The sequence below is a fragment of the Rana temporaria genome, chromosome 4 (genome assembly GCF_905171775.1).
Source record: "Rana temporaria chromosome 4, aRanTem1.1, whole genome shotgun sequence".
Classification (NCBI taxonomy): Eukaryota; Metazoa; Chordata; class Amphibia; order Anura; family Ranidae; genus Rana; species Rana temporaria.
Window position 1 is genome coordinate 218,029,773 of NC_053492.1, and position 22,715 is coordinate 218,052,487.

The following is a 22,715-nucleotide window of genomic DNA, read 5'->3' on the forward strand; positions in this document are numbered from 1 at the left end:
GTGCATTGCGCTAAATGACGTCGCAAGGACGTCATTTTTTTTAACATAGACGTGAATTATGTCCATCCCGATTCACGGACGACTTACGCAAAAAAAAAAAAAAAAATCGAAATAAACGTGGGAACGACGGCCATACTTAACATGGCAGGTCTAACTATACGCGACGAAATACCAGCTTTAACTATACGCCGGAAAAAGCCGACTAGAGACGCCGGAAAAAAATGCGCCGGCCGCTCGTACGTTCGTCGGAAATAGCTAATTTGCATACCCGACGTGGAAAATGACGTGAACGCCACCCAGCGGACGCCGAAGAATTGCATCTTAGTTTCGAAGGCGTACGAAGACATACACCTGTCAGATCTAACCCAGAAGCCGTCGTATCTTGTTTTGAGGATTCAAAACAACGATACGACGCGGGTAATTTGAAAGTACGCAGGCGTATCAGTAGATACGCCGGCGTACTCGCTCTGTGGATCTGCCCCTAAGTATCTTTATCCTGTATTAAACAGAAAAAGTGAGGTGAAAATAAGTTGACTAGGTAGCACTTAAACCTGGAAGAATACAATCATAGGAGATTGCAGTAGCTAGGGAGGATTGAAATAATAATACAGGCAATCCCTATTTTGGATTGGGAAAAAAACAACAGAAAAGCTACTCAACATATTTTTCAATAAAGAAAGACAATTCAATTTTAAATAACATTATTGTTCATTTATAGATAAGTTGTGCATAGTACTGTCTTTCAAATAACCCATAAAGAATTTGCTGAAGTCTACCAAAGTAACACACTCCCAAACTGATTTTGGACAGGTTTTATTTCATAGATTCTGCAAGCAAAACTGATTGGATACAAAAAATGTTTGATATTGTTTAACCATCCACTCAAGCGAAGGAAAACTGCACATATGCACCAAAATACTACTCTTTCAACAGTGTAATAGTTCTATTAAGACCGAATCTCACAGACATAAGTTAAAATAAAATAAAAAATAAAATAAAAACAAAAATATAATTTCTGGCAAGTGATTAAATAAACTTCTGTGAGTTCTCTAAAAGTAAACTGCGTCAATAAATGCAGAGGGTCTTGTTATGTTCAAGTGATTGGAGATTGTGTAGTGTTTTTTAAGCTTTTATGTTTGTTAAACATTTTGCACTATTATAAATAGTTATGAGGTATTCTTATTTTTTTATCTAATAAAGCAGTGTTTGGCATATTGAAGTTCCCTCTGAAATGAAGTTATAAATACATTCATAGCAACCGCTTAGTTTGTTTTCCTCACGCAAGTGTGTCTATTAGTTTCATTTACTGTCCCTCAAGAATTTCCAAACTAGAACACAAAATTCAATAAAAATATGTGTAAAAAAACAAAGACAAAGACAAAACACACATTTAAGGCCATCTGCAGGGTTAAAATCAAATTCTTGCATTATTCCACAATAATCTACATGATATTTTACATCTTAAAAACTTAAATAGGCAATGCACAACGAAAGACTTTCTCCAGAGTTTATCACCCTATCTTTTTGTTGCCTTTGTTGTTGCTAGTTTGCTCAAAGGTGACCGCCGCTGAGGAGTGGGAATTTTGGAGGGTTTGCCCGTTGAAAGCCGTGAACTTGATCGTGGAGAGGGTCTGCTATCATGAACAGTCTCAGACATGTCAGAATACACAGACTGGATATCGGAGATGTCAAAGTCAGAGGCATCACTTCCTCGCCGGCTACTTGACCTGCTTCCAGCCTTACTACCAGCTCGACTTGGAGTTTTCCGAAAATCTGTTATAAAAGAGATCAGTTACAATCTTAAATCAGCAGAGATCAAACCAAGATGTACAGATGTAGTATTCTTTTTGATTTACTGTCAGCAACATGCTATGTAGCGATTAGCAAAATTAAGAGTTTTAGCTACACCAAAAAAAATAAAAAAAATACATGAAAATCTGTGTTTTTTTGGTGTTTTTTAAGGGCTTAAATGGTTCTGTTGGCTTACAGAAGCGCCTTTCAACTGCATGTAGGAGCATAGCCACCCTCTGTTGCCTGCTCCCCAGATAGACTAGGGACTATGTGACGTGTAGTATGCATAGAGCAGTGCACTAGTGAAGGAAAGAGGGAAAAGTACAGGTTCAGGAGCTCAAGGAGGCAGAAAAACACAGTAAGAAAATAAATATTGAAAAATTGTTTACAGGGCCATTAGGTGGTGGATACATATGGATTATTTAAAATTTTTATTTTATGGATTTTTTTTATTTGTGTGGATTTTTAAGGCTATCATTTAGTGTAATCTTAAAGTGGTTGAAAAGGCAAAATGAGCCTATGGCTCCCGCTGCTTCTAGGTATTCTGTGAGAGCAGGAAGAGAGAGCAGCAGTCCAGCAGAAGGGACAGCACTGGATTGTGAAAGGACTTAAGTAAGTATTTAGGGGGGGGAGTGGAATAAGTTATGTGGAGCTTTTTACTTTAAGCATTAGGGTAAAAAAAATTGACTTTAGAACCACTTAATAGGGAGCCCTATTATCCTGGGAGGACGTCATATGACATCCTCCTAAGTCCCGGCCTTGCTTCGGCACGATCGTCCCCACTTTGGTCGTGTTGACCATGACAGATCCCTGTATTGGCCCACTGCCGGTACCATGTGATCGCTGTGGTCAATCACAGCAGATCACATGACTTTCAGTGCGTATTATTGCGATGAGCTCTGTCATTGGTCACAGTAATCACATGCTACAGACAGGATCAGTCAGAGCCCATCTGTCCCATGTAACAAGCTGAGGCCAATCACAGCTAATCATAATAGTAAACACTGAATGAATAGTTTTCATTCAGAAAAAATGGTTGCCTATAACTATTATGCCGCGTACACACGTTTTTCATGACGAGAAAAATGCAATTTTTTAAATTGGTCGTTAAAAACGGACGTGTTTAGGCTCCAGAGCATTTTTCTCAACGTCGTGAAAAACGGTCGTGTGTACGCTTTAAAAAAATAAAAAATCATGATCACCTCCCCAATTAGTACAGTGTTACTGTGGTAACACTGTATTGCTCTGGTCACTGTATGTTAAAAAATAAAAAAATCTAATGAAGTTAATAAAAAAATAAATACAAATTATTACTTTTTTTTTTTTTTACATACTGTCACCAGTCAGTGTCCCTGATCACTGCCACATCAGTTTTTATGACGATGCTGTACTGCAGAGGTGACAGAATGTAAAAGTTAATTAAAAAAAAAAACAACTTCAAAAATCTCACCATGCCTCTTACTAAATACCTTTACAAAAAGTGGTCATTTGGGGGATATTTGTACTGTCCTGGCATTTTTGGGCCTCAAGAAATGAGATAGAATTAATAAATTTTCAGATATATACCATAGTTTGTAACTTTCCAACAAACTAAATAATATACACTGATTTGGATTATTTTCAACAGCCTGTGGAGAGCCGCGGCAGCCGCAATCTAGGAAAGGCCGCGGCTTAACCCGTGGCCTAGCGGCGCGCCGCCACCCCCTGCCCCCAGAAAAGATACCTATGCTTCCTGGCGCTCTTCCCAGCCAGCGATCAGGGCCTCCACAGCTGCCAATCTGCTGTGGAGTGCTGTCAATCAACAACCAGGTGGAACTGATGGTCTATCTGTTCTCAATCAGGCTTTCATCCACCCTCACTGAAAAATTGGCCTCCTCAGCAGAACCAATCCACCCAACAGGCAGCTCCCAGCCTGGTTCCTGCTGCCTGATCTGCCACCATCTGCTACACCCAGCAACAAGGGTGCCCCTCATCACCGCCACCCCCCTTTCAATACAAGTAGAACTTGATCCAGGGCTTTGCCCGATCGCCTTATTGAGGGGTCAGGAAGGAATTTTTTCCCCTGCCGCAGCAGATTGGCACAGCTCGGCCGGGGTTTTTTGCCTTCCTCTGGACCAAGCCAGGAGGGAGGATTAAGTTAATCTCCCCTCCATCACCCCTAATAAATCTCCCCTCCCCCCCCCGCATGGTGTTTGGCAACCATGGTTAAGCTGCGGTATTCCGCAAAAACCATTTGGGGTCTGAGGCGCTTTGCCGCAATACTACCAGCCATCACCAAAAGCGCCCTAAGAATCGAGCGATTATTGAAGATCGATCGACGATCGACTGTCAAGAATCTCAGCCATTTAGCCAAATCTAAGCACATATCATGTGCTTTGATCAACACAAGATCGGCGGTAAAACACCGACTAGAAATCCACGATTTCATTCTACAACACGATTTAGACTGTCTATTTATTACAGAGAGCTGGCTCACAGCCGACTGTAACACCATTCTCGGAGAATTGGTGCCAACAAACTATCGTATCATAACTGAAAACAGAATAGGGCAAAGAGGAGGAGGACTGGCGGTGATCCATAAGAATCACCTGGCAATCACTAAACCAGCCCTTCAAAACCCTCTTCCATTCATGGAAACCCTTACTCTACAACTACAAACAAATCCCCAGGAGAGTTCATCTCCACTTACACCCTTATCAGCAAACACCTTTTGCTGCTTGGGGATTTCAACCTTTGGGCCAACTCCTCACAAGACCCCGTTGCCGACGCCTGTATTGACCACCTGGAAGGATTAGGGCTACATCAATTAGTATGTGGGCCCACACATGCTTCAGGTCACACGCTCGATCTTATTTTCAGACAAGATCTGGAAATAAACATTTTGGAAAATGAACCGTTGCCATGGACAGATCACCATGCTGGACTAGATGTCAGAAGAAGCTCCACTCGGAACTCTTCAAAACCACATTAAGGGAAAAAATAAAGACAACCCAACCACATCAAACGGTCTCAGAAACTCTGAATGCCATAAATGCAGCCCTGTCACAGTCAGCAGACTTAATAGCGCCGAAACGGAAAACCTGCATCCGGAAAAACACCTCTAGCTGGTTCAACAACCAGCTATTGAAGCAAGAGCGCAGAAGGGCGGAAGCCGCCTGGAAAAGAAACGCTTCAGAAGAAAACCTCATCATCTACAAGGCCATAACAAGAAAATACCATAAAGAAATTTTCATAGCCAAGAAAAATTACTTTTCCAAGGCTATCAACAGCGCCCTCAACCGCCCCCGTGAACTCTTCAAGATGGTCACTCAGACCATGAATCCCGTCTGTCTTGAAGCCCCCAATTCAGACACCCAAGAGTTCTGCAATGAATTGTCGGATTACTTCATTAACCACTTACGGACCCCCCACTGTATATATACGTCCTCTTTTTAAACATGGATATCTCAGTAACGGCAGCAGCTGCTGCCACAACTGAGATATCCATGTTTTCAGCGGGCGGCCGTGTAAACGATAACGGCGGTCTCCGCGGCGGATTCGCCGCGAGATCGCCGTTATCGGTGGCGGGAGAGGGCCCCCCCCCTCCCGCCGCTTTTCCGCGCCCTCCGCCGCTTACCGGAGCCGTCGGTAGCGGCGGAGGAGATACGATGCTGCCGCCCGGAGAGTGAGGACTTGAGTGAGGGCAAGATGGCCCCCACCCGTCCTCATAGCTCTGCTGGGCGGAAGTGACGTCAAAACGTCAGTCCCGCCCAGCCTCTTAAAGAGACAATTTTTTTTCTGTCATTTTTTTAAATGACAAATTTTCCTTTTTTTTTTTTTTTTTTTGCATTTAAGCCTAAATATAAGATCTGAGGTCTTTTTGACCCCAGATCTCATATTTAAGAGGACCTGTCATGCTTTTTTCTATTACAAGGGATGTTTACATTCCTTGTAATAGGAATAAAAGTGATCATTTTTTTTTTTTTTATATTTTAGTGTAAAAAATAATAAAATCAATAAAATTAAATAAGAAAACCCCCAAAAAAATTTTTTAAAGCGCCCCGTCCTGACGAGCTCGCGCGCAGAAGCGAACGCATACGCGAGTAGCGCCCGCATATGAAAACGGTGTTCAAATCACACAAGTGAGGTATCGCCGCGATCGTTAGAGCGAGAGCAATAATTATAGCCCTAGAGCTACTCTGTAGCTCAAAAAATGCAACTTATAGAATTTTTTAAACGTCGCCTATCTAGATTTTTAAGGGTAAAAGTTTGACGCCATGCCACGAGCGGGCGCAATTTTAAAGCGTGACATGTTGGGTATCATTTTACTCGGCGTAACATTATCTTTCACAATATATAAAAAAATTGGGCCAAATTTATTGTTGTCTTATTTTTTAATTCAAAAAAGTGATTTTTTTCCAAAAAAAGTGCGCTTGTAAGACTGCTGCGCAAATACGGTGTGACAAAAAGTATTGCGATGACCGCCATTTTATTCTCTAGGGTGTTAGAAAAAAAAATATATAATGTTTGGGGGTTTTAAGTAATTTTCTAGCAGAAAAAACTGTTTTAGTCTTGCAAACACCAAATCTGAAAAACACCTAAGGTCTTTAAGTGGTTAATAAAATTGAGGGAATCCGGGAAAGCATTCAACAAAACAATACCCCCTTCAACCCCCCTTGCAATCATTCACATAATACCCACAGAAATTCACCACAATTAGGAAAGTTCACTCTAGAACCGATCTCCATCGATGCCACAAAAAATATCATCGGTGCTCTGCGAAACAGCACAGCGCCTAATGATATTATCCCCACCAAACTGCTGAAGGAATGCGCCGACATCTTGGCACCTCCTATCACGCAGCTTATAAATCAGTCCTTCAAGGAAGGGATAGTGCCCTCCCAGTTGAAGGAGGGCATAATTCAGCCCATCTTGAAGAAACCCACCCTAGATCCCAAGGACCCCCTTCATCGCCGTCCCATAACAGGCCTAAATGTCCTCTCCAAGGTAATGGAGAAAGTAGTGGTACAACAGCTGCAACAGCATCTAGATACCCATAACCTACTTGACCCATTCCAATCGGGTTTCCGCCCCGGATACGGTACGGAAACAGTATTGCTCAAAATATGGGACGATGCTCTAGAGGCCGCAGACGAAGGAGAACCTTGTCTCCTGGTTCTATTGGACTTGAGCGCTGCCTTCGACACTGTAGACCACAAACTGTTACTGACTCGGTTAGCTGATGTAGCCAAAGTCGCAGAAGGTGATTTATCTTGGTTCTCCTCTTTCTTGGAAAACCGATCACAAACAGTGAAACTGGGACCTTTCACCTCTGAGAAACGCACGGTATCGTACGGAGTCCCTCAAGGATCGCCTCTATCGCCAGTGCTGTTCAACATCTATCTTCGTCCTCTTTTTGAAATCATCAGCAGCCATAAACTGCTTTATCACTCATATGCAGACGACACGCAACTGTATTTTCGCATTTGCAACAAAAAGGATCACCATCTCAATCTAGAGACATGCCTCTCTTCGATAGAGAACTGGATGACAAAGAGTTATCTTAAACTCAACGGAGCGAAAACAGAACTTCTCCTGTTTCACGCCAAGCGTATGAATCAACCTGCAACAACTTGGATACCCCCGCCCATTCTGGGCAAAAACATCACCCCTAGCGCCAAAGTCAAAAGTCTCGGGGTCATCTTTGACTCCTACATGACAATGGATGCACAAATAGGGTCAGTAGTCAGCGGATCTCACCATCTGCTGCGCCTACTACGTAAACTCACTCCTTTCATTCCGAAAGAAGACATAGCGGCCGTGGTGGGAGCGATTGTAAACTCCAGATTGGATTATGCAAACGCCCTTTACCTCGGACTCCCAAAGTACCAAATCGCTCGTCTGCAAGTCATTCAAAATACGGCCACCAGACTAGTGACTGGGAAAAAACCATGGGAATCAATCTCACCTTCACTGAGAGCCCTTCATTGGTTGCCAATTAAAGACAGAATCGTTTTCAAAGCACTCTGTCTAACGCATAGATGTATCCATGGGAATGCTCCCCATTATCTATGCGAAAAAATAAAAGCTCACAACTTCAATCGCGTTCTGCGATCCACCAACCAAAATTTGCTCCAAATACCAAAAGCCAAATACAAGTCCAAAGGAGAAAGAAGATTTGCGGTCCAGGGTCCCAGACTATGGAACGCTTTACCAACCAGCATTCGGTTGGAGGAAAATCACTTAGCGTTCAGGAGAAAGATCAAAACTCATCTCTTTTGATATCAAAGGAGACAGGAACAACCAGCGCCCAGAGGCGATTTAGTTCGCATGTGCTGCGCTATATAAGTTTTTCATTCATTCATTCATTCATACCTATCAGTGCTGCCTACCAGTGCTGCGTATCAGTGCCCATCAATGCCACCTATCAGTGCTGCCTATCAGTGCCACCTCTCAGTGCCCTTCAGTGCCGCCTATCAGAGCCCATCAGTGCTCATCAGTGCCACCTATCACTGCAGACTTATCAGTGCCTCCTCATCAGTGCCAACCAGTGCTGCCTAATCAGTGATACCTATCAGTGCCCATAAGTTCTGCATCATCGGTGCCCATCAGTACAGCCTCATGAGAGCAGTGAAGGAGAAAAATTACCTGTTTGCAAAATGTTATAACAAACTATGAAAAAAAAATTATTTTCTTTTTCAAAATGTTTGGTCTTCTTTTTTTTTTAGCAAAAAATAAAAAACCCAGTGGTGATTAAATACCACCAAAGGAAAGCTCTATTTGTGTGAGATAAATTATAAAAATGTCATAAGGTTACAGTGTTGCATGACCGCGCATATGTCATTAAAAGCGTGACAGCACTGAAAGACAAAAATTGGCCTGGGAAGGGAGGAGGTAAAAGTGTCCAGTATTGAAGTGGTTAAGCTAATATTGCAACACTGCATAATGCAATTAAAGACAAACGCAAAATCAAATTTGGTGAAACAGCTCACTCAAGCATGTGTCAAATTTTTTTTTTTTTGGCTCTCTGTTATAAAACAAAGTTTTCCAGGTTAAAAATACAAATCGTACAGAGAAAAAGTCATGAGCTGGACTGAAAATATGATGAAAACATGTATAAGCAGGTGATAACAAGATTTGTTAGCTTGGAGGGTTGGGGTCAAGGTCAACTTTTACTGAAAGAGACAATTTATATTATCATTATAACATGGTCATGCATCTTTTCATTATATGCTCAACTTTAATGGACATGCAGTACCTTGAAAAGGTATTCAAACACCTTAAAATATTCCACATTTTGTCATGTTACAACCAAAAACGTAAATGTTGTTTATTGGGATCTAAACACAAATTGGCACATAATTGTGAAGTGGAAGAAAAATGATAATAATTAGTAAATAGAGTCCACCTGTATGTAATTTAATCTCAGTATAAATACAGCTGTTCTGTAAAGTCCTCAAAGGTTTATTAGAGAACAAATAGCATCATGAAGGCCAAGGAACACACCAGATAGGTCAGGGATATAGTTGTGGAGATGTTTAAAGCAGGGCTAGGTTATAAACAAATATCTCAAGCTTTGAACATCTCACGGAGCACTGTTCAATCCATCATCCGAAAATGGTAAGAGTACTTACTTCACAACTGCAAACCTACCAAACCATCCAATTAAACTGACAGGACTGACAAGCAGGGCCATTTGAAGGAATTTGGGGGGCCCCAAGCAAAATGGACAATGACATTTGTTTTCAAGTTGAGAAGCAGGTGGGGGGTGGGGCGGAGGGGTACTGCTGAGTTTTTTCTAGTTGAGGAGCGGGGGGGGGCTGCTGAGTTTTTTTAAGGTGAGAAGGGGGGTTCTTGCCGAAAACGCAACATTTGTTTTCAAGTTGAGAAGCAGTTTTTTTTTTCAAGTTGAGAAGCGGGGGGGTTAAATCAAGTTAAGAAGCGAGGGGGGGGGTTAGGCAGCTGCCGGAGATGACTTCTTAATTCTTAGTCCTTCTTCCTCCTCCCATGCAGCGAGTGAGTTGAGAGGGGGGCCCCAGGCCAGCTCGGGGCCCCAAGCAATTGTTTGGTTTGCCTGTCCTGTCGCAACAGGCCTGCTGACAAAGAGAGCATTAAGCAGAGAAGCAGCCAAGGGGTCCATAGTAACTCTGGAGGAGCTGCAGAGATCTACAGCTCAAGTGGGAGAATCTCTCCACAGGACAACTATTAGTTGTACAATCCACAAATCTGGCCTTTATGGAAGAGTGGCAAGAAGAAAGCCATTGTTGAAAGGAAGCCATAAGAAGTCCCATTTGCAGTTTGCGAAAAGCCATGTGGGGGACACAGCAAACATGTGGAAGAAGGTGCTCTGATCAGATGATACCAAAATTGAACATTTTGACCTAAAAGCAAAACACTATGTGAACACCCCCTCCCCCACCATGAAACATGATGGTGGCACCATCATGTTGTGGGGATGCTTTTCTTCAGCAGGGACAAGGAAGTCGGTCAGAGTTGATGGGAAGATCAATGGAGCCAAATACAGGGTAATCTTAGAAAAAAACCTCTTAAGCGGTTTGTTTTCCATCAGTGAAAAAAAAATAGAACACATTTTTCCTATGGATAAAAAACCGATAGAAAAAAACGATCGTCTGTGTGGAAGTCCATCGGTCAAAAATCCACACATGCTCAGAATCAATTAGACGCATGCTCGGAAGCACTTAATTTTTCTCAGCACGTCGTAGTGTCTTACGTCACCGCGTTTGGACACGGTCGGATTTTTGACCGATGGTGTGTAGGCAAGACTGAGGAAAGTCAGCCTTATCGGATATCCGACGAAAAAATCCATCGGATTAGATTCCATCAGATATCCGATCGTGTGTACAGGGCTTCAGAGTCTGCAAAAGACTTGAGACTGGGGCAGAGGTTCACCCTCCAGCAGAACAATGACCCTAAATATACAGCCAGAGCTACAATGGAATGGTTTCGATCAAAGCATATTAATGTGTTAGAATGGTCCAGTCAAATTCCAGATCTAAATCCAATTGAGAATCTGTGGCAAGACTGGAAAATTGCTGTTCACAGACGCTCTCCATGCAATCTGACAGAGCCTGAGCTATTTTGCAAAGAAGAATGGGCAAAAATGTCAAGGCCCTGCATTTGTGACCGGTTTACTTTAAAATGTAACTCCAGCCTTTTTTTAACGTTAATTTTTAACTTTCAAAATCAAGGAAATGTAAACTGTTCCAGTGATCTACTGTATAACTATATTGATGATTTCTATGCTCATAAATCAGCTAAATAAATGATATCTTGTGAACCAAAGCCCCAAGTCCCGCTACAAATCTAAAGGAGAACGAAGATTTGCAGTCCAAGGACCACGGCTATGGAACGCTCTACCAACAAACATGGAAGGAAACCATCGGGCCTTCAGGAAAAAACTTAAGACTCACCTCTTCTGAAGGACCTTGGACAAGTTGGACAAAAGCTCCTTGAGGCGATTCAGTTCCCATTTGTTAGCGCTATATGAGTTACTCACTCACTCACTCAAAGTGATATGGGTGCAAGTCATATTTAAAACTCTTACCTGCAAACTGTGCCTTTACTTTGGTGGATGCTGTTGTTAATAAACTACTTTCTTCTGTTGATTGAAAACCTTTCCCTGAAAGATATCCTGGAAGCCTGAGCTTACTTCCTTGAATTGGGGTTCCCTGTGAAAAACAAGACAAAATGTAAGCACACATTCCAACATGCATTTTAGAGTAACTGCTGTGTGTAGAAAGAATATTGTCTTATGACACATAGGAGTTTGTTTACTAAAGGCAAATCCATTTTGCACTACAAGTGCACTTGGAAGTGCAGTCACTGTTGATCTGAGGGGGTCATGAAAGGAAAATAAAAAACATAATTTTTGTTTGTACATGATTGGATGATAGAAAACATCAGAGATTCCCCTCATTTCAGATAACCCCTCAGATCTACAGCGACTGCACTTCCAAGTGCACTTGTAGTGCTAAGAGGATTTTCCTTGTTTTACTAAATGACTAGAGCATTACACATGAATTTTCTTTCTGCAAAGTGAATTATTATTTTCATTTATGCAAACCATTAAAAAAACCTGTATTGCACTCTGGTATGAGTTTGAGACACAACATGAAGCTGGAAGGAAACTCTCTAAAGTATGGACAATCTTATTTTTGATAGCTGTAACCATAACAAATGTCCCCATTGCAATATTTCCAGTGACCGCATAAAATATTAGAATTTCCCCCACTTTTATTCTCAGTGACAATCCACATCAGATTACATAGGCAAGGCAAATCTTAAAGGGTTATAACCCTTCCCCCAAGCGATTCAAAGCTAAAAAAAAATACTGTACACTTTAAGACATGTGGCTGAGAGGTTTGACTACAAATCTTTTTTTAAAACAGCACCTGGCTCAAAGTTATTGATGTGATTATATCACAGAAGCACAGCCCCTGCTACCCTTAAGAATACTACTGACTCTTCCCCAGATAGCCATCAGAGTGACAATTGGTTTTGACCTCCAGCTGGAAGCAACAAGGAGATCAAAGCCCCCCTATTTGCTGATAAACAGACCTCAGCACAGCTGACAGCTGAGTTCTCAACACAATGGCACCAGGAGAGCTACTGGTGCACAAGTGCACAGCCCCACTGCTCCCACCACAAGCTAAGCAGAATACAGAACCTGAAGCTATTGGAACACACAGAACCCTCAAGTGTGAGTTACTCAATTCCTACTGTACTACACAGCCACTATGATTCTGTAGCTGCTCCCAGATGTCCTGTATTGCTTCCATGGTGACTTTGTTGAGCTGCTCTTGCTGTACCATATTGCTGACTTGTGAGACCAGCTAGATCAACCCTTGCAGTACCATATCACTGCCTTATGACCCCTGCTAATTTAACTCTTGCTGTACAACAAATTGCTGTCCTGTGTCCTTCTGGACCACTTGCTGCCTTGTGCTCTCTGCTGGATTAATACTTGCTTTACCCTGGATCCCTATCTCTGTGACTCCTTGTTGCACCAAACTGTTGGGATTGACCCCTTGACTTAATAAATCCATGGTTTTACCCAGTGTGTTCTCATTGTTACTCTGGACATATCTCTGTGCACCATATTGCTGGACATATAGCCTCATGCTGCGTACACACGACCATTTTTAATGTCCTAGAAAAAACTTTTTTTTTTTCGACGTGATTCTTGTCAAGCCTGCCTTGCATACACACGATCGTGAAAAAAATGCTTGAGCAAAGTGTGGTGACGTACAACACATACAACGGCACTATAAAGGGGAAATTCCATTCAGATGGCGTCACCCTTTGGGCTGCTTTTGCTGAATTTGTGTTAGTAAAAGTTTGGTGAGAGACGATTTGCGCTTTTTAGTCTTTGTGCGTTTCAGTCTGTTGACGAATGTGCTATCTCCATTACAAACGCTAGTTTTAACAGAACAAGTGCTGCCGTCTCACGTCGTTAAAGCCTACACACGACTGTTTTTCACGACGTGAAAAACGATGCGAAATTTAGAGCATGTTCTAAATTTTTAATGTCCATTTTTCACGTCGAGAAAAATGCTCTGAAGCCTACACACGATCGTTTTTAATGACCATTTAAAAAAAATGAATTTTTCACATCATGAAAAACGGTCGTGTGTACGCTGCATTAGACCTCTACTACGAAGCTCAATAAGGGTAAAATACATCAGAAGGGCATGGGCAAGATGCAGGGACTGTAGCTAAAACCTCTGTTAGCCTACCAGAAAATGTGGCTGATCTATGTGGTGTGCCACCTAATTTTGCTATCGTGATTGTTCCATATAGGGTAACATGCTCCTAGAGGTGCTGGTACCCATTGTGGGAGATTAACTAAGGAATGGTCAATAGGAGGTTATTGAACAGCGCTAATTTTACATATTGCCCTAAACCCAGCTCGCCGCTGGATTGCTATCACTGTGACGTATCTCTTATTATACTTTATTGAGGTCCTTTACCTCACAGATCATACCCTGGCACCTACATAACTGCTGCACATCCTGTGGACCAATATTTGGCCATGGTAATAGTAAAACTTCCTGTATACACCATATTCCAGTAAAGAATCTCTTTGCCAAGACGACTGCATAACGTTTGCTCTGTTCCACCCATACCTTCGCCACAGGATAATATGGCAATAAATACATTTTACAAAACAATGGTTCATAGTAATATAATAATAATATTACCAAAATATGTCAAAACCCCAGAATCTCAGAAATAACTGAAAGGTATAGCATAGAATAACAAGTGAACCACGCTTAATGAAGTAAAACAGAAGAGGAAATATTAGTTTCTAAATCGAATTGCAGGATACAAATCAGATAAGTGCCTAGTCATATTAAATGGACAGAGAGAAGAAATTTAACTGTAATATTATAAAGTAGGACGTGGGAAGAGATAACAGATGTCATATGGAAGATGACGATTAGTCAGTGTGCACGGAAGGGTTTTCAGTGTAGTAGTGACAGTAGTTAGTGAGCTGGTTTAGCAGTTGTGACTGGGAGAGATTACACAACTGTACGCTCCATGTGTACTATACCTCTTCAGATGAGAGTCTGTACTCAGGGGGCTCAGGACTCTTACAAGGAGTGGATGTTTTGCTGTTTGTCAGCCAAGGTTTACCATAATTGCGTGTTATATGGAGAGGTGTCTGTGTGAAACAATGGCAATGCAGTTTTAAAAAATTGTGCAGTGATGGAATGATAAAATCCACAAGGAAGGGTGTTTTCATTAAAAGGCCTGCATCTCCTTCAATAACTTAAAAATACAAACCAGTATATTGTTGTTCAAAATAGGTAAAGTAATCTAAATGCATAAAAGCACAAGAGAAAGAATATTTTAAAGATCCAAAAAAAAATGTACACAAACCACTGCACTTAAAAAATATGACTTATTACATTTATATGATACAGTGGGTATTGAAAATAATCACATATTGTTGTTTTGCATCCTGAAATGAAGACAGACGCAGTTTTAGTTTTATCCAGCTATATTTATGTAAAATATCCAAGTGAAAGATATAACACCAACATGTCAGAAGAAAAAAAACAAAAACAGAATCACTTAGTTAGAAAAAGGATCATCCCCTTATGTCAGTATTTTGTTGAACCATATTTTGCTTTAATGACAGCCTTTAGTCCGTTGGGATATGTCTCTATTAACTTTACACATCTAGACTGCAATATTTGCCCACTCTTCTTTGCAGAACTGATGTTGACCTATGTGGACTGCAGTTTTCAAGTCGTTCCACAGATTTTCAATGGAATATAAGTCTAGGCTCTGACTAGGCCATGCAAAGACATTAGCGTTCACCTTCAAGCACTGTGTGTTCATTTTTGCTGTTTGCTTTGGGTCATTGCTCCCATTCTTCGCATTGACAGAGGGCAGCAGATTATCCTCAACAATTTGACGCTATTTTACCCCATCCATTTTTCCTTCTATCCTGACAAGTACTCCATTACCTGCTGCAGAGAAACACCCTCATGATACATGATATTAAAATCTCCATGCTTTACTGTAGGAATGGTGTTATTTGGATGGTGAGCTGTATTGGATTTCCACCAGACATATCGTTTGGTGTTGAGGCAAAATAATTCAATTTTAGTCTCATCTTTAAGGTATGTTTTGGCAAAGCTCAGTTGTGACTGCATGTGGCCTTTCTTGAGGAGTGGCTTTTTTTCCAACCTTCCTATACAGGCCACATTTGTAGAGACTTTGTGAGATTGTTGTCACACGCACACAATGACCACTCTTTGTCATAAAATCCTGCAACTTCTTTAGAGTTGCTGTAGGCCTCTTGGTAGCCCCTCAGCCCAATTTCCTTGTGGCTCTTTCATCCAGTTTGGAGCGAGGTAATGATCCAGGGAGGGCCTGTGTTGTACCAAATACCTTCCACTTTTTAATAATAGACTTCACTGTGCTTCTAGGGATTGACAAAGCCTTTTTTGTAAAAAATAAAATAAAAATGTTTGTATCCCTCTCTTGATTTGTGTCCACAACTTTATCCTGGAGATCTTTTAACATTGCCTTACCATCCATAGTTGATTTTTGCTTCAGTTGCACTACCAGGGACTAAAATGCTCCAGGAAAGCTCTTTTCGTGCTGAGCTAGCAAAATAACCACAGCTAAACATAGTTGAAAGTCAAATGACTTTGTGTGTCACTGAGAAGGTGATTAGATCCACCTGATTGCGTTTACAAGTCATTTTTAAGAGAGGGGTAATCCTTTTTTCAACTCAGAGATTCTGTTTTGGATTTTTTTCTGACATGTTGGTGTTATATCTTTCACTTCGATGATATAGTGAGTATCGAGTAAATACAGCTGGATAAAACCAAAACTTTCTGTCCTAATTTCAGGCTAAAAAGCAACAATATGTAGACATTTTAAAGGGGGTGATTCTTTTCTCTACCCACTGTACATGATTATGCCTTGTGCTGCTTAGTAACTTTCAAACAGTCAGTGTCTTGTTCCACCAAAAAAAAAAAAGCATACCATCAGTTTCATATTCTGCTTACTACAGCAACTCTGGAGATATGGAATATATATATATATATATATATATATATATATATATATATATATATATATATATATATATATATATATACGCATACACACACACACACATAAAAAGTGTGCATGTTTTACATTCAAGCACATAAATCATATGATGGTTATAGAAAATATGCATATATGACAAAATCCTATATATTAGATCAGTGAACTGGACTAGTTGAAGGCTACTACTATGCAAAACGGTAGAAATAAAAGATGGATTTTACACTTAATAATCTCAGTTCTTTCTGTAGCTTTTGTAAATATGCAGTTTAACATAATGCTAAACAAATTATAAAAGTTGCATTAGGCTATGATAATCTAGGTGATTTCAAAAAGATGCCATATTGTTGATTTGGGTAAGGTAACTTCTTCCGCTGAAGTGCAATATGCAAAGCCTGAATTGATAATCAATTTTTTTTATAAAAAATCTATATAATATTGATAAGCATTTTCCATACTCACATACCTTTTGGTATACAATTAGAGAACAATGAGCATACCTTGGGTGTACTGGTAACAGTTATCTGTGATGGACTAGCCTGGATATTTGGGCTTGAGTTAGACCTGTTTGGTGAAGCCCCTCTTGAAGACGGTCTAGACCTCCGGCCCTTCGGTCGGAAAGGTGTCATGCTTTGACTAATTCCCTCTGGTAACATAAACTTTTCCCGAAGCTCTACATTTGTCCTTCCTTTGGCTGAAGAAAAAAACATGGGAACTCAGTTGACATGACCACAGTGTAAATGATAGTCTATGATAAATGCAAAATTATTTTAGGAATAAACATTTTACATTCTGACTATGGTATAGAAATGTATTTCCCCTTATGCAGGAATAAAAATGTACAAACAGATAGGTTCTGTTTTATTTCTTAAAGAAATATTATGCAACTGCTGCAAACTAGACTTCAATATAATTTGTGATGTGGTCATTGATAGATAATGATTGAAGGTTTGGAAACACAAGTACAACTGTCATCTGTCATACTGTGAATAATGTTAATATTCATATAAAAAATAAAGCAATTTTCAGAATTCCTAAATATAATAGCTTGCTCAGTTCCAGAAGTTAATTTATTTAGCCTGGATTTATCAAAATTGTAAAAAAATACACTCAAAAGAGTTACTATATATTTACATTGAAAAGAGATGGCTACAATTAGAGTTATATGACTTCCTAATCAATGAAGTCCATAAACCACGGAGGAAGGGTTATCAGCTGCACATTTAACAATGGAATCAATGACCACAATATAACAGTCATTCAAATTCAATAAAATGTGCAAGGGGATGATGGGATGATCACAACAAGTGCCTGAAAGGAAAGGGGACTATAATGGAATATTTACATCATCACACAGCCAGCCTTCATTTCCTGCTATTCAGGTATGTGGCAAGCACATGACATGGACACAACAGAAATGTGGAATTATCATTATTCCCAGGCATCTTGAAGGGTTAACCTCTAAGGCCTTGTTAACACTGTGCATTTTAGGTGTGGTTTAATGCTGGGAAAACTAAACAAAAATGTATGATGAGCTCCATGGTGCTTAAATCTGCTGTTCAAATCTTAGCATTCTCCTTAAAAGCATCAGCACTTTTAAATAAAAGCCTCTTTCACACGGGCGATCTGATCAGATCCGCCTGTCAGTTTTCCAGTCAGACCTGATCGGACGCTCCAGTCTCTTCTACGGAGCGGTGGATGTCAGTGGACACATGTCCGCTGACATCCGCCGCCATTCGGTCCGATCCTGTCTGCCCAAAAAAACACACAGATAGTGGCCCTATTCCCCATTTGTCTGGGGGATTGGATCAGATGGCAATCAGTACTCTATGGGGCAATCGGATGAAAACAGACTGCCTGTCCGTTTCCATCTAATTGCCCCATAGAGGAGAGCAGGACATTGTCTGTGTCCGATATGCATAGTGGAGTGGATATGGACCTGTCATCTACCTGCTACCTTGCTGAGCAAGCGGATTCCACTTCACAAAGCCGTCTGTGTGAAAGGGGCCTTAATAGGACAGATCTGAGTGTGAGTGACTGAGTAACTTGTATAGCTCTACAAATGAAAACTAAATAGCCTCAAGGTGATCTCATTATGCTTTTTGTCTGCAGTATCCCCACCATCAAACTGCACCAAAAAGGCACCTTTTTTTGAAGAGTAGTCTCATCTGAGAAGATACGATTGTTCCCTTTTTACATATACAACAAAGCAAGAAAAAAAACATGAAGATCACCCAGATCTAAGGGAAGGGATAGGTTGGTGTTTTTCTACAGCATCATTTTCCAAATTGAGAAGATCATCATGTTTTATGATCATGGAGCTGAAAAACACAACAATCACTCTGTGCATGTCTAAATGCTCTTGTATTAGTTAAACGTGGAAAATCAATGCTGTAAATTTCATGTATTCATGTGTCGCTTAAAAAGAAAAATGGACACCTATGTTGTACTTTGCACACCTCCATATACATACACATCAACACAGATATCATGCATAGCATACCAGGAAACCCAGGACAGTTTGTCAAGCAGTGTGTCCGATTACCACCTCTTCCACACACTCTTCCAGTGTATGAACCTTACTATTAGGTATGAGAGGCCATCCCTTATTTTAACAGGCACAAAGTAAAGTGCATGAGGAGGTAGTGTGTGTCAGAGCCAGAGAAACTGAGGCTTGCTTACTACTGGAATAACATAGCATCTGGAGTTTTAAAGGTGGGGGCAGGACATTATACGCGAGATCTAGATCTTTGTGTTATTGACTCACAGCTTTTACTTTAAGCATAGGGGTTAGGAAATATATATCCCCTTTTAAACACTCACTGATACCCATTGTATCAGTGAGTGATGGTAACACTTATCCAGAATTTCAATAGAAAAAAAAACTGCTGCATCATTATAAATAGAATTCACAAAATGACCCTTTACTAATCTAATCTTGCAATTTGCAGCCGAAATTTGAGAGGTTTGCTGTAATTTTCACAGCCTCTAAAAAATGTCCATGTGACATAGCCTGCATGATTTACAGTGTTCTCTTATTCTAGACACTTTGCTTTGCTACAGTTCTTCTAGGTTGAAATGACACTGAAAATGGTTTTAACGTTAACACGCCTGGATAATGTAGAATAAGTCTACTTTCTAACTTTCTAGTTAGAAGTCCTAAATTTAGAAAGAAGAGTGCTGTACTTGACATTGCCAAAAACATAAGTTTTAAATAAACACAGAATTTATTCTAAGGACCAAGACTTTAGTGTCCTGGCATGAAGATCCTTAGTTATTTTGATTACTTTGTCTTAATGCAGATTTAAAAAAAGCTCTACAAATTTCTAACACATTTAACTATCCCAACATTAACAAAGTAGGGTAAGGTCTCATTCATTATAACTTTCCTCTGCAAAAACATGTCAAACTAAACAGATATGCCCGGTACAACAATGTAGACAGAGAATAGAGTGAGTGGCCAGACAGGAAAAAGAACCACTGATCAACAACTGACCACAGTGACTTTCTCACAACTGACCACAGGCACAAACACCACACCTGCATGGTTTTAACCCTATTAGAAAGTATGTTTCGATAAAATAAAAAATATATTTTCCATGGAGATCTCCCCATGAGGCTATTCTAAATGTTTCCAGGCAGAAAGTCATGATTTGACACAACACACAATATTTACTACACTTAGTCCAAAATAGATGTCCATTAATAAAGATGGATTATTCTCACTGAAAAAAACACAGCATGCAAATATGACAGTTTAGTTTACTAAATATGCACACACATGATGGTTTTAATTGTTTACCTCAACGTGCATGCTAACCACAGCAAAATCTGAACTTTAGGAGTCCGTGCCCAAGGATATAAAATCAAGAATAATAAGCATGCACTACACACAAAAGAAAATGATAAACTTAAAAAGATGACAAGTGAAAGAAAGGAGTGAGTGAAGATGTAGAGAAATGAAAGAGGGAGATATTTGCCAACCTATAAGAGGCTGAGTAGTAATTGAAGAGTTCGATTCCGAACGTAACATTTTACTTCCATGATGATGAACTAGGGAGAAATGACAGAATACCAGTCAGGGAAAACAAAGAAGGATATTTAGTAAGGAGAAGTAATAAAGGGTAGCTACAAGTAAAAAAAAAAAAAAACATAATAAAAGAAAACAAAACTTCCAAATATACCCAGAAGAGAAGCATAGTAGATTTTAAAGGAGAGTATCAATTCAAATATAATATCCTGCTGGACACCAAGGACACAATGCAACTTAGATTTTGATGGTAATTGTATTTATGTAATAAATGTTTTATGCTTTATATTAGTCATGTTGCTTTATTCTAAACATTTTTATTCTAGATGACCTACATATTTGTATAGTCTTTTCTAAGAGAAAAAAAAAATATCAACTTAATGTCTCTTACTGACAGTGGATACCCCCCCTTTTTTTCAAACCATCTGGAAAATTATAGTTGCTACTATATAATCATAGTTGCAACTCCTCTACTGCAGAAAGTGCTGCTATGATTGAAAAGACAAGGGTGTGCCATAGTAAAGCATCCTTTCAGGTGTAGGCCATATTTTTTAAATAGAAAACAGTCATAAGATTTATAATCTGGTTTTACAACAACTGCTATATTTGCAAAAGTAATCTATAAAGATAAACTCCTGGATGGCAAGATCTCTGATTCTACCTCAGGATCAGTTGTGTGCACTCATGTGCTTTACACTTAGCTTCATGCTCAAATTCCAGTGAACTTTGGCAGGCCATAAGGTCGAATTTCGAAAAAAAAATTTAGTGGGCTGCAGCAACAACCGATTTTCGTGTGGCCATCAAGTTTGAGTAATCGGACATGTTGAATTTTTTTGAAAAACAAACAATTTTCTAATCAATGATGAAAGAATCGTGCAAGAAATGTAATCGAAAAAGAAATGCGCATGTGCAAGAAAAAAAAATTCCCGGAAAGAAAAGAAGATTCCCAGCCACAAAAATATTTTCTGTAGCAACAGGAGGTGAAATTGAAGGCTTGGTTGTCCGAATTCCAAAATCAATGGTGGCACAATCGGATCACAAAACGCACACAAATTTTCAAATATTTTTTTTTAGAAATTCGACCATCTATGGCTACCTTTAGAGTTAACATTTCCTTTGACATACAGAGCAAAATGTAAAGGTTCACCTAGCTTCCCCCTTACCCAACAGCAAGCACTAATATTTCTTCATATGGCTCTCAATGATCTCTAATAGGACCAGAGGCAAGTGAAGAAATTAACTTACTGAAGTTCTTACAGGGTTATGGACTACTTTCCTAGCCCCATGTGACAGCACTGAGCCAATCAAGAGGCACCTAATACTGTTACATAGGAGAGGAGGAGAGAGCTTTTTGCTCACCTATATTCGGAAGTATGCCCAATGATTGAACAGAGCACCAAAGGACCAAATAAATGGTGAGAACATGATAGAGGGGAGGGATCTAACCTTTTATTACTCCCTGCATGGGCAAAGGAAGTTCACTTTAGACTAAAAAGTCCAGGTCAAAGCATACAAGCCAAAATATTTTGTTGGTCAGACTCTTATAAGTTCAGTTTGAGCTATTACTCAGACAATTAATTCCCCAAAACAGGACAGGGGGTGGTGATTTATTAAACATTTTATCCAAGACCTATAGCTCTACTAGAAATCTCTATAAACCAGCTTTTATTGTCCTGCTTCGGTATTGCTTAGTAAGATACTGAAAACAAACTACTACTCAGGGAGCAGTGAACTAGAATTTAATTAAATGGCATATTTAAAATAAAAAGATTGTATTCTTATTTTTGAGATTAAATAAATCTGTGGTTTAAAAAAGAAATAGCAGCAAATTACACTGAGAAAGGCAAACATCAATTTGTGACTGTGGCTATTAATATTTAACTTCCAGACAACACTGTGCTTACCTCTACATGGATCATTTTTCACCAGGAATTCATCGAGTGCCATCCAACCTCCACCAACCCGAACCATCACCGTGCTCCTCAGAATACGGACAAGACGTAATTGCTGGGAGTCACCAAACTTGGAAGAAACAAATGTGAAAAATAAATATCTGACATAGAAAGGAATGGAAACTACTTGAACATGCCTATTATGTGATTGACATGTGATGCTATAAAGTAAAAGTGGTATTATCTTCAGTAAGATTAGTGAAATGTAGGTAAATCTGTGTAAACAGTTCTGAAACACCCATGCAGCACCAACTGAAGCATAGTGATTAAAGCAATGGGCAATTACAGCATGGAGGGGGGGGGATTAAGCATGTAAACATGTAATACGCCTGTAACCAATGTACACTGGCGTACACACACACAATTCCATT

At 39.9% G+C, this 22,715-nt stretch overlaps 1 protein-coding gene across 20 annotated transcripts in view; it reads right to left on the reverse strand.

Moving 5' to 3' along the window:
- Window positions 1-797: 797 nt before the first annotated feature.
- DST (dystonin) overlaps window positions 798-22,715 on the reverse strand; it is a 690,084-nt gene continuing 668,166 nt past the window's right edge. For 11 of the 20 annotated variants that reach the window (XM_040349874.1, XM_040349866.1, XM_040349865.1 and 8 more), the window contains 6 exons: window positions 22,297-22,414; window positions 20,347-20,415; window positions 16,863-17,056; window positions 14,345-14,455; window positions 11,336-11,459; window positions 798-1,773 (listed from right to left, as the gene is read on the reverse strand). In XM_040349874.1, coding sequence (XP_040205808.1) covers window positions 1,517-1,773; window positions 11,336-11,459; window positions 14,345-14,455; window positions 16,863-17,056; window positions 20,347-20,415; window positions 22,297-22,414 — 873 coding nt within the window. In that variant the 3' untranslated portion in view covers window positions 798-1,516. The remainder of the gene's footprint in view (window positions 1,774-11,335; window positions 11,460-14,344; window positions 14,456-16,862; window positions 17,057-20,346; window positions 20,416-22,296; window positions 22,415-22,715) is intronic. The other 9 variants (XM_040349879.1, XM_040349877.1, XM_040349863.1 and 6 more) reach the window with 2 other exon arrangements.